Genomic DNA, 12,915 nt, shown 5'->3' with positions numbered 1-12,915 from the left:
CACGTGACCTAAACTGGCCAAATAGGGGCGCTGCGTACGGATTGAATGCCGGTATATTGATACGGCAACCGTACGCATAGCCACTGCCTAATTATAATTGTAATTTACAAAATCTGTTGCTGTCGTAATTGAGTTCAGATAATTGACTTTGTAATTGCCATGGAAATTCTATACAGATATTCAATTATCATTTAATGCAAAATTGGCATTTTACCATTTAAGAAAATATTAAAACCTATAATATTATTGATTAGGAAGCTTAACAAGGTAACCAATAGATAGCAAATAAATTAGATGATAAATATTTGTTTTTAATGTATTTCACAGCTGGTTTAGGACCCGTTATCATAAGAGATGCTCACAGAAATTTAACACAAGAGGTTATTAGGTTATTTATTTCAGGCTCAGTAATTGTGTTTATATTGTAATTGAACTTTAGCAATTGAAAACCTAATTGGAATTGGCTTTCTAAGGATAAAGAATAATTGTAATTTAATTAGAATTGGATAATCCATCCATCCATCTTCTCCCGCTTAGCCATTTCCGGGTCGCGGGGGCAGCATCCTCAGTAGGGAGGCCCAGACTTCCCTCTCCCCGGCCACTTCCTCCAGCTCTTCCGGGGGGACCCCGAGACGTTCCCAGGCCAGCCGAGAGACATAGTCTCTCCAGCGTGTCCTGGGTCTTCCCCGGGGCCTCCTTCCGGAGGGACATGCCCTGAACGCCTCACTAGGGAGGCGTTCAGGGGGCATCCTAATTAGGTGCCCGAGCCACCTCATCTGGCTCTTCTCGATGCGGAGGAGCAGCGACTCTACTTTGAGCCCCTCCCGAATGACTGAGCTTCTCACCCTATCTCTAAGGGAGAGCCCAGCCACCCTACGGAGGAAGCTCATTTCGGCCGCTTGTACCCGTGATCTTGTTCTTTCGGTCATGACCCAAAGTTCATGACCATAGGTGAGGGTTGGAACGTAGACCGACCTGTAAATAGAGAGCTTCGCTTTTTGGCTCAGCTCCCTCTTTACAATGACAGACTGGTGCAGACATCACTGCAGACGCCGCACCAATCCGCCTGTCGATCTCTCGTTCCATCCTTCCCTCACTCGTGAACAAGACCCCGAGGTACTTGAACTCCTCCACCTGGGGCAGAACCTCATCTCCAACCCGGAGAAGGCACTCCACCTTTTTCCGGTCGAGAACCATGGACTCTGATTTGGAGGTGCTGATTCTCATTCCGGCCGCTTCACACTCGGCTGCGAACCGATCCAGTGAGAGTTGAAGGTCACGGTATGTTGCAGTGATGCAATACTGAGGCCCCCGAACCGGACCCCCTCTACGCCCTGACTGCGCCTAGAAATTCTGTCCATAAAAGTTATGAACAGAATCGGTGACAAAGGGCAGCCCTGGCGGAGTCCAACCCTCACCGGAAACGATTTCGACTTACTGCCGGCAATGCGGACCAGACTCTGACTTCGGTCATACAGGGAACGAACAGCTCCTATCAGGAGGTTCGATACCCCATACTCCCGGAGGACCCCCCACAGGAATCCCCGAGGGACACGGTCAAATGCTTTTTCCAGGTCCACAAAACACATGTGGACTGGTTGGGCGAATTCCCATGACCCCTCAAGGACCCTGCTGAGGGTGTAGAGCTGGTCCACAGTTCCACGGCCAGGACGAAAACCACATTGCTCCTCCTGAATCCGAGGTTCAACTATCAGGCGGACCCTCCTCTCCAATACCCCTGAATAGACCTTACCGGGGAGGCTGAGAAGTGTGATCCCTCTATAATTGGAACACACCCTCCGGTCCCCCTTCTTAAAAAGAATTGGATAAGATGCTGGTAATTGTACTTGAATTGTAATTGAACAATGTAATTGACCTCAATCCTGAATTTGTCCCCCAATGTTACCTATCATGTTGAAGAAAAATAATTTTTATTAACGCACCCCCTATCACAGTTTGCATACCCCTGGGGGTACCCGTACCCCACTTTGGGAACCTAGCTACTAGAGCAGTGGTTCCCAAACTTTTTAAAGTCCCGTACCCCTTCAGACAATTAACCTTAAGCCATGTACCCCCTACTCCTGCAAACTTAAAAAACATAATAGTGTAACGTCATAAACAATGTAGCCCTACAGTGAATTGTACCTATCCTGTTGAGGAATAATAATAATAATAATAATAATAATAATAATAATAATAATAATAATAATAATAATAATAATAATAATAACTAGCATTTCTCAAAGAAAATACAAATGAGGATGCAGATGCTGGCCCGCGTCACACTGCATTAGCTTAGCATTGGCGTTTTAGCATTAGCCTAGCAATAACATAGCATCATCATTGATATTAGCATAGCAATAACATTAACCTAGCATTATCTGAGCACTATTGACCTAGTATTAGCTTTAACCTAGCATTATCATTAGCCTAACAATAGCATTAACCTAGCAATAGCATTAGCCTAGCATTAATATTGACCAAGTATTAGCTTTAACCTAGCATTATCATTACCTTAGCAATAGCATTAACCTAGCATTAGTTAGCAATAGCAGTAACCTAGCATTAGCATTAACATTAACCTAGCATTAGCATTAACATTAACCTAGCATTAACATTAACTGCTCTATTTAGATTCTAATTTCCAATGTTGTCAGTGTTTTAAATCTTTATTCACGTACCTCCATGACAATTTGCGGACCCCTGGGGGTACCCGTACCCCACTTTGGGAACCTAGGTACTAGAGCACATTCATGCTGACAAAACACCTGATGAATTAAAATATGATTCAGTTAATAATGTGGATCTGTCATTTTATTGCTTAAATATTCCATGTGTAGTATAATGTTAATGTCATGGTGTGAAAGCCTACAGCTCTAACACCTCAGGGTAATCATGTATGTGATCATAATCATGTAACGTGTCCCATGGTGGAGACAATGAGGGCTTCTAATGTCATCACGAGGCATGTCGAGTCTGTAGAAAGAATAAGAGCCTGACGGATGATAGGAGCTGATGAGGAAAAGTGTATGAAATTAAATGAGACGCTCGAGGTTTCATTATCGTGCAGGAGTGTGGTTTCTCCTCCCCTTTTCTCACCCTTTGTCGTCCGTGATATCATATCTACTGCAGATCTCAGATTTCGCCTCCAATCTTCACAGAGGCAGAAACCTTTAATCATGAACGCCGCGTGGGTGTCAACCCATTCATTTGTCATCTGTATTTAGTTTTTAATTAGCACAAAAATAAGTACGTGATGGTCTCCAAAAGCTTTAGAAGAAACTGAGTCAATATTGATCCACAAATTGTTTTAAAAGGTATTGAACCTGTACTCCAAAGTCAATTAAAATATCTGAAATAAAGACAACAATGCTATAATTAAAGCTATAATCATTGGGTCTCATAATTTAATCACACATGTCCAAATTTATGCTCGAGTGATGCAAATCACTCTGTATTCTGCGTGAAAAAGAATGAATATGTAACTACTGTAGAGAGCCAGGCAGGGTTGGGGTCATTTATAATTGTAATCACATAATTGCTCATTAATTACTGTATATTTATGATGTAATTATAATTGTAATTTTAAAAAAATTGTAGGTGTTGTAATCGTAATTGAATTGTAATTGAGTTCAGATAATTGACTTTGTAATTGTAATTGGCATGGTAATTCTATACATAATTTAAATATATACGCCCACACCAAAAATATTATTACAAATATCTTCATGGATAAGGAAGCATAACAATGTAACCAAGAGAGGAAAAACAAATGAGATGATTGGTAATATTTTTAGTGTATTTTACAACTGATTTAAGACGTTATCATAAGAGATGCTAACAGAAAGATCAGTAATTATGATTCATTGTAATTAAACTTTAGTAATTCAGAACGTAATTGTAATCAACTTTGAAGGAAAAAAATAGTAATGGTAATTGGAATTGGAAAAAATGCAGGTCAACGTAATCATAATTGAGTTGTATTTGAACATGGATAATTGAAGATGTAATTGTAATTTAAAAATGTAATTGACCCCTACCCTGGCCAGGACTTCACTCAGCTTATTTTAGCGTTGCTAGCATCCTCTACGTTCAGCACTATGAAACACTAAAGAAAGGTTCTTTGATCTTACGATCGTGAATATATAAATGAGTGTGAAATGTTTCCCTGGCTATTATTCAGTGTTGCAACAGAGATCAGATGCTGCACCAGCCTCTGAGTCTGACTGAAGCTCTGTGTTCATGTGTTTGAGTGGGTGGTCTCTGGCAGGGGATGCGTGTGAGGGGGGGAGTCTGCATGTGAGCACATTTGCCAGGTGCTTCTATTTTTATGCAGAAAAATAACACGAGTTTTTATGTACGTATATCGTATAGATCTATATATATAGTGCATGTGCGTCGGAGAAGCTCCCAGAGTGAGCATCCAAACACAGGTTAGTATTGTGATACTTCTATAGCATATTGTGTCATGTTGAGAGGGAACAAGGCTGTGTCCGAAATAGCATACTCCGTACTATGCATTACAAACTCAGTGAGTATATACTGTTTACTATAAACTATAAGGATGGTTAGGATGATTAGAATGATGAGCGTTCCCACTGTAGTGTACTTCCAAGTTTCCCAAGATGCATTTCGAACCAACGACGACAAAAACCTGAAGCACACTGGTGCTTAATATCTCCGTTAATTCACCACATTTGAAAGTGCTGAAAACATTTTAAGTGCGAAAGGGACCAAGTAGAATATCAATATCTGGACATTTGATGTACAAAAACTAATGGAAGACAAGAAGAGATGCTTTTGTTTTGAAAAGAGGATGTTTGATTTTTAGCTTGAAGTCGGTCCCGGGACAATTTCACGTTCCGCTCGCAATGCATCATGGAGCGGTTGAATATGACTAGTGTGCTCATTGTGCATACTTCAAAAATGTTGCGTACTCAATCTTTCCATACGAGCTGAGGTGAATGCACTATGTGCTAATCTTGACGTCAGACTTCGTATGAGTAGTACATTAGTGTGCGATTTTGAACACAACACAACCCACACAAGTCTTGAAGGAAAACTCATAGTAAGTCCAACATGTTGATAATGGCACTGGATTAGAAATTCATTCAGGAACGACACATGTTTAATTTCTTTGCATATGCGCAGAACCAGTAAGACAATTAAAAAAAACACTAAAAATCAAAACTAACTGAAATGCTAGTCAGCCATCAATAAACAGAAATGAGGTTCTTCTTTGTCTTTAGGATATTTAAACTCTCTGCAGAGTTCTGCCAAGGTGTACATCACAGAACACTGGAGGTAATCTATGCTTTGATCCCCGGACGTTGACCTTTATCACTTCAGTTTTGACTCACTCTCATAATCTGTGCATGTGCGTGCGTGTGTGTGTGCGTGTGTGTCAGCATGAAGGTCAAACAAAAACCCCAAACACTGTAAATGACACACATACTGTATATAAAGCAACACGTACAAATTAAACAAATACAAAACAGATAAATCTTACATCTCAGACGGTCTTCATTTGATGAACTTGACTCAGCTGTTTAGTTCGGTGACAAATCATTTGAATGAACTGATTTAATTTGGTCTTACAAAGCTTTTATGTCCACATCTTAAAGGCCTGCCTTTTACTTCAATTAGTTTAAATACTTCTTTAGTCTAATTGGCAACATCAGACTTAATCCAACACTGTCGAGGGACCAGATTTTAGCAGATGAGTGGATAGAGGGAATAAAATCAGATCTTCCTTCGTGTCTCTCTCCTCTAATTCCCAGTAGCACTTGTGTGGTGAAATCTCTTCTACATGAATGATTCTCTGGGTTTTTTTTCTAATTAGCAGAGAAGGTTTGGACATTGAATGACTCTCATTTGGCAGGAGAGACACGAGAGGCTTTTTCTACATTCAGTTGTTTCTTTGTGTGTGTGTGTGTGTGTGTGTGCAGAGCCGGATTAACGCAAAGGCAAACTAGGCACGTGCCTGGGGCCCGATTGGCAGGGGGGCCAGACAGAGGGACCAAGCAGCTCAGCTGACTTTCTTAAAGGGACAGCGTGCTTAATGTGGTTTAAAAACACTACAGAATTTAGTCACACATTTCAGCCTTAATGAAGGGAAAAGTCAAAAGTGGCACAAAATGTTGATATTGAGCTGCTAGTGATTAATAAAAGGGTCTTTGTGGCATTTCCACTGACTTTGATCAATTATTGTTTTTGTTGTAAAACTACATTTAAAGAAATAAATAAATCAAGTATATTTGACTATTTATTTAACTATTCAATTTAATATACACATTTAATTAAGATTTTCGGCAAAATGCAATAGCTTACAACATTTATCTCATTTGCTCTGTTTACATAGCAATGCTGATACCTATTGGTGATTTACTGCTACTACTGCCTTAAAAATGACACTCACAATGGATAAGATAAGGATATTTTAATAGCATTTAATAGAGCTGGGTAATAACGTCTAAATAATAATAATTTAAAAAAATGTCCGACACAATTTATTTCAGTATACAAAGATCCAACAAGACTACGCTATGTAAAATGTGAATTAACTTCTTATTATAATAAGTTACTATACTAACTTTGGTAAGTTTCAGATTTCAAATCATCAATGGAGGAGGGGCCAAAAAATACATTCTGCCTAGTGAAGTCCATTTATATAATCCGGCTCTGTGTGTGTGTGTGTGTGTGTGTGTGTGTGTGTGTGTGTGTGTGTGTGTGTGTGTGTGTGTGTGTTTGTGTGTTCTGCCCTTTCTGATTCGTCCTCTCTTCTTTGATTGGCAGGATTACCAGGAGTCCACCCACCTGGAGCAGTTTGTGACCCGCTTCCTTCTGAAGGAGACGACCAATCAGCTGCACTCGCTTCAAAGCTCCCTAGAGTGCGCCATGGAAACCACGGCCGAGCAGACCCGCCAGGAGAAGTAAAGGCAACGCTCTGTAGCATCTGACACACACCCACACACACACACACACACACGGTTAGCCTAGAAATGACACGTTTTCATCTCCATTTAAGGTGTTTTTTAAAGACGCTGACAAAGATTTAGGCTCTTCCAACATTTACGATGTTGGAACATTTGTTATTCCCTGATTAGTAAATCCTCTTCTAATGCAGGAATTCCTTGAAAAATGTCTGAAATGATTACAATAGAGATTTAACACAGATGTTCATTAACAATGAGAAAACTAAAGGTTCCATCAAAAGGAAAATTAATTAATGCACATTCAACTGAACTTTTGCAAATTCAGTTCATTCAGGTACAGATATCTGGACCTAAGCTTGATGGTTTTTACTAGAATTCATGTTTTCATGAAAGTCACCCTGTGTGTGCGTGAAGGCTCTGACGACTTGGAGTTTGTCTCTTAAATGCCAAGCTGCAGATGGGTGTTCATATAAACTTATTGTTGAGCAAATGGTCAGAAAGTTACAGCTAGTTTTAGCAAACAAAGGTTTTAAATGTCTGATACAGTATATATGAAGTCTGTCAATTACTGTTCAATTATTAAAGTCAAGTCATGTCCAACACCTTCACACCAACCTTTCATCTTCACATCTAGCTCAGATTATTTAGCAACTGACTGACTTTTTTGTCTATGTTTGTATCTGAGGATGCACGGTGGCTTAGTGGTTAGCACGTCCACCTCACAGCTAGAAGGTCTTGGGTTCAATTGAGGTGGGCACTTGGGTCCTTTCTGTGTGGAGTTTGCATGTTCTCCCCATTCTTGAGTGGGTTTCCTTTGAATACTCCGGCTTCCTCCCACAATCCAAAAACATGACTGTTCGGTTGATTTGAGTCTCTAGTAGGAGTGAATGTAAGTGGTTGTCTGTCTGTGTGTTGCCCTGCCATGGACTGGCGCCCTGTCCAGGGTGTACCCCGCCTAGTGCAGGGTGTACCCCCGCCTCGTGCCCAGTGTGAGCCGGAGATAGGCAACAGCAGACCCCCGCGACCCTGAAAAACAGGAACAAGTGGGTCTAAAAATGGATGGATGGATGTTTGTATCTGGTCTGAGTCTAGTTTTAATCAGATAAATTAAAATGTTTTTATTGGTTCATAGAATTAGAATTTCTAATTTTTTTTATATTCATTGATGTGTCTTTGAATCAGCTTTCTGCAAACTTTACTTTACAGGAATTACTGTAATTTACAAAAACAAAAAAAAAACAAAAAAACTTGTTTGTGAGCAAATGAGATGTGATACCTGCTGTATTGTTGTCCAAACCTTTCACCGTCAAAATGCGTAAAATGCGGCTTGGTTCACGAGCACAAGCTTGTGTGTGTGCAAACTAGAAAATGATGAGCTAATTTAAGGGTGTTTATGAAAAGGCTGATGGGAAATAAAACACCGCCACAACGAGTGGACCACTGATGAATCATCTGAGTCCCATGTTCTCAGGGGGGGCTCTGCACTGAAATCATATGTGCCCTGAGTGTGCTTGGCTCATTAATAGTGATGACTCACAAATGCACAAGATTTACGACAGGCTTTTTGTGCGTATCTGCACTGCAGGTGTAATTATGTTTCTTACAAAACATGCACAATATTTTCCTTTGAAAATAAATGTGAAACACATTTTTAGTGGAGAGCCAAACAAGTCGTTTTGTTCAGAAACCTGACAGATCATACACGAATGGACAAAACGTTGCTTTTGGTTTTGAAAGTTTTGCATCCTCAGATACGAGTTATGTGATTAATGCATGAGCTACTTAATGGAGTGGTTATATCCAGCTGTTAAGTAAAGAATCATTAGGTTTTCTATGACTGCAAAGGAGGCCACTCAGCTAGCTTTCTTTTCCTGAATTAACAGTTTGGGTAACCCATAGTTTTATGGTTTATTTAAATTTTCAAAGCTGAATAAGACGTGTTTTTACTCACTTCGACAGTGCAGGGTTGCACATTCAGGGCCCGATTACCTAACTATCTAAATGGGCAAAACAAGAGCAACAGCAGATGAAATAAGAACAAAAGAAAAAATTGTTCATCTGAAATTTTACAAATATTTTTGATTAATTCATTCCAAAAATGTTTACGGCAGCCATCCTTAAATCTGGAGTATGATTCTTTTCAAATGTGAAAAAATACCTAACTAGTCTTTTACTATGGTCTACTGCCGGTGGTCATTCATATACATTCATGTATATAAGTCCCTCCTTCGACCTATAGGCCCCTATACAAATGGAAACAATTGCTGAGTGCGCCCAGCCAATAGGCTTCGACTTCCTGTTTTTGAGACTGTCAATCAACGTTAATGCGGAACTGTGCACAGAAATAAGGCCGCACGTCACAACAGCAAACAGATAAATATGATTTTGGCTCTTACCTGACCCATAGACATATATCAATGCTACCCAATGCGACCTTGTTATGTTGCACAATGCGTGTGCAGAAAAGTAGAGGTGTGGCTTCTGGTAGATTGGGAGAGGCAGTAGGAGGAAGTGGAGCTGTTTAGGGCGGGACATCGAGATGTTTCTCAGAAACTCCAGACAGCAGCTTTAACATCTGTCTGTCAAACACAATAAATAAATGTGCAATTCACACAATTCAAATTTGATCTAATTGCATCTATAGTGTCAATATTTTGTTTGTTATAGCAGATCCACCTCGCCAGGTGTTATTTTGCACGTGTTGTTAGTAGATCCAATGCAATGTGTGTTTGCACGTACTGTAAAGTTAGCGTGTTTTCATTTATTTAAACGTATATCAGTCCCTTGCAGTGTTTTGTTTAAGTCTTTCAAATCCCTTAACCCTCATGAAGCGTATTTTTCTCTACTCTCTTGGTGCACCGCAGGCTGGGGATTTGAAGAGCCCTGATGTAGAAGCACTTGATGATTGAATGAATAGCACCAATAAAAGAAAGGGTGTTGCTAACCGAACGCAGCGCCGTGTCCATCACAGACTTTTGTCCATGGATTTTTTTCCCATGGAGCAGAAAATGACAGACAGGGACAGTTAGGTCAAACAGACCCTTACTGACCCCCTCCTCTCTTTATTAGCCTCTCACGTCAACTCTGAGAGTGAGTGTCCCTTGTTCCCTGAGCTGCTGCCTCTCATCCAGCTGCTTTTTGCACTCCAGAACATATTTCTCATGTGGCTGAATGCAGTCACTCGGGCTTTTTCAAACATTCTGTGATTTCTTCTCCAGTGGCTGTGAATAGGTTTTTGTGGTCAGTTTTTGGATGTGTGAAAAGGAACGCTATGACTCAGAGAACGCTTTCTTTCAGCTCAGGCTCTCAAACATGATTTCTAAAGTAACCATGTGACTCCTGTTTTTTTTTCCCCCTGTAATTGATGTCATTCATCTAATACAGCAGCTAGAAAATGTGGTCACGAAGGTAGCTGGGTTTTGTTCATACTGACAATCTGAGCGGCTGCTGTAGTAATTAAAGCTGCTACATAACAAAGAATGCGAGTGACTGACAGAATAAAGAGGAACCTGCCTGTTTCACCTCTCCTTCTATTCCTCCTCCTCCTCCTCCACTTCCTCCTCTACTTGGTTCTATGCAGGGTGAAGAAGCGATCGATGACAGCTTGTTGATTAATCATACCGATTTCCTCCAAAGGGGTCAAAATGAGCTTCTAAAAATGGCTGTGAATGAGCCACACGCCATCCGATGAAAGGGGGTATTTATCATAACTGTGGGAATCTGAGCCGCTTAGTAGACTGAAAGCAAAACGCACTGATTACAAGGACTGAAAAATAAAAGTTTCATAATGAATAAAGTGTGATTAGACCCGAAATGCAAGTTTTATAGGTTGAATTCAGATGTAAATTTCCTCCAAGCCTTTAAAGCGTGGGTGATCATGGTACCATAATCAGGATGACTGATCCAAATAACTGGCAAAGAGAATATTTTAACATACACACTTAATAATTCTCATGAATAAAATTTAAAAAACAGATAAAAAAATCCATTTCTGAAAACAAAACAGAACCACTCTACAGCCATTCTACAATTAGATTTATGTTTCTTTTTAAATTCCTGAATACGGAGCAGTTCATCTTAGATTTTAGGCGGGAAAATTAGTAATTGAATCATTAATGTGCTCTAGTTTGCACTTCCACATATAAACGATTGATAAAATATGCACGGCACTTATTATATCAAAGAAATAGTGTAAGAGACAGATAAGTCACTGTCAATTTATTAGGTTTTGTGACCCATTTTTATGCAATTTGGGGAAATATGGTGGGATCATTTGAGGAAAATTGCAGGATTTTGGAAAAATTGAGAGTTCTTTTAATAGTCTGAGCTAAAAAAAGGCTGTCATCATGTGATATAAGCGTGGGGAAAATGTGAGCTTTGCCGATACTGTAAAGTTTCATTGAATTTGTGTATTCATTTGGATATATCTACAACTGAATTAGTTGGTAATTGACACAATGATTCATGGTTTCTCTGACTTTTCTTGCTTGCTGCCGCGGGTCGAATTGGATGCTCTAAAGGGCCGGATTTGGCCCCCGCGCCTTGAGTTTGACACATGTGCTTTAGTGGTTTAGTCACGGACAGTGTTTTGAAAAACAATTTGTTTGATTAAGAAGTCATGTATTTCAACACTGATTGTCATCATTTCAGGCATATGCCAGTGAATTGGAATTAAAGTTGAGGTGAGTTTAGGATTGAACCATCTTTTTCACCTGTGGCACTGCTTCCATCAAACATTTGGAGCAAGAGTGTCTGGAGGAAACCTACTCGGGAAAAGGATTTCTCAGAGAATAGGTAGAATCAAACACTAAACCAGTGCGTGGCTCAGAATTGAACATGATAAACAGTTTAGTTGAGATGGAGTGAGAGTGGATAGAAGAGGACTTTCTGCGGCAACTCCAGAAGAAGAAGAGTGCATGAGTGTTGCTCAGTAATTACATAATTCAGCTGGATTGATGATGTAAGAGCCATGATTATTTTTTTTTTTTTTTTTTTTTTTTTGGTCAAACACGCTGCTTGAGGAAAATTCATAAGCCGTTGCAAGTTGAGCATGAAATGAATGCCAAGGGAACACATGAAGGCTCTGATGAATAACAAATGTTTACCTGATGTTCAGAAAAATGAACAACAATCGAGAGATTTTTGTGTTTTACACAACGTACACACACACACACACTCACAGCACAGACACCCTGCGGACCCTTCAAAGTATGAACTCAAACAGCCTGACCGCAGATAATCCTAGGTGATGTCACCCTATGGGTGCATGTACCTTGTCACTGCCATTAACGTCACTGTCAACCCAACACAATCCAAATATAAAAACTACCTACACACATCCTCACTTTACCTAGGTATACACTGAACCTGCACAAAAGAGCTTCACATAAAGTGAACTCAATTATCCTTTATCCATCATCCATCCATGCATCCATCTATTAGGGATGTAACGATTAATCGTAAGGCAGTTAAAAATCGATTCATAGGTATCATGATTGACATCGATACTTTGAAAATTGAATCGCAGTACTTTTTTTAAACAGCAGAGAGCGCTATATATTTATCTCTTCTCTTGTCCAGCAGCGTACGCTGTGAGCGGAATCTGCTACTACTTTCTTTCTGGCCGCCTTCTACTCTTAAACATGTTCATAAATGATTCATTACCCCTTTAGCACCGAATGAATATCTGTAATATTACGTGAATATCTGTAAAAGTCACGTTTTTCGATTAGCTCTGTCAACTAGCATAGCATCTCTTCTTCACTGCAAGAATATCTGCATGCCAACCGACCACTGGGTTACCAGCGCCCTCTGCTGGTCCAAACGAATATCTGACGTAAATCAGTGAAATGACTGTTTTTGTTTTTTTTAAGTCCAATTGTTAAGGCACAAAATACATTTTCAGTTGCACTTTTAAAAAGAAAAAGAACTATTATGCAGTTTTGCATTGTTTACTATAGAACCAGAATTTAAATTCATT

General features: G+C 39.8%; 1 protein-coding gene across 1 annotated transcript in view; it reads left to right on the top strand.

Moving 5' to 3' along the window:
- Positions 1-12,915, top strand: part of necab1 (N-terminal EF-hand calcium binding protein 1) — a 36,824-nt gene that overhangs the window by 9,098 nt on the left and 14,811 nt on the right. Inside the window, exon 6 of the mRNA XM_028461967.1 lies at positions 6,796-6,932. Coding sequence (XP_028317768.1) covers positions 6,796-6,932 — 137 coding nt within the window. The remainder of the gene's footprint in view (positions 1-6,795; positions 6,933-12,915) is intronic.

This window comes from Gouania willdenowi, chromosome 11, assembly GCF_900634775.1.
Source record: "Gouania willdenowi chromosome 11, fGouWil2.1, whole genome shotgun sequence".
NCBI lineage: Eukaryota > Metazoa > Chordata > Actinopteri > Blenniiformes > Gobiesocidae > Gouania > Gouania willdenowi.
The sequence above is the reverse complement of the archived record's forward strand: the minus strand, read 5'-3'. Positions and strand labels throughout refer to the sequence as shown.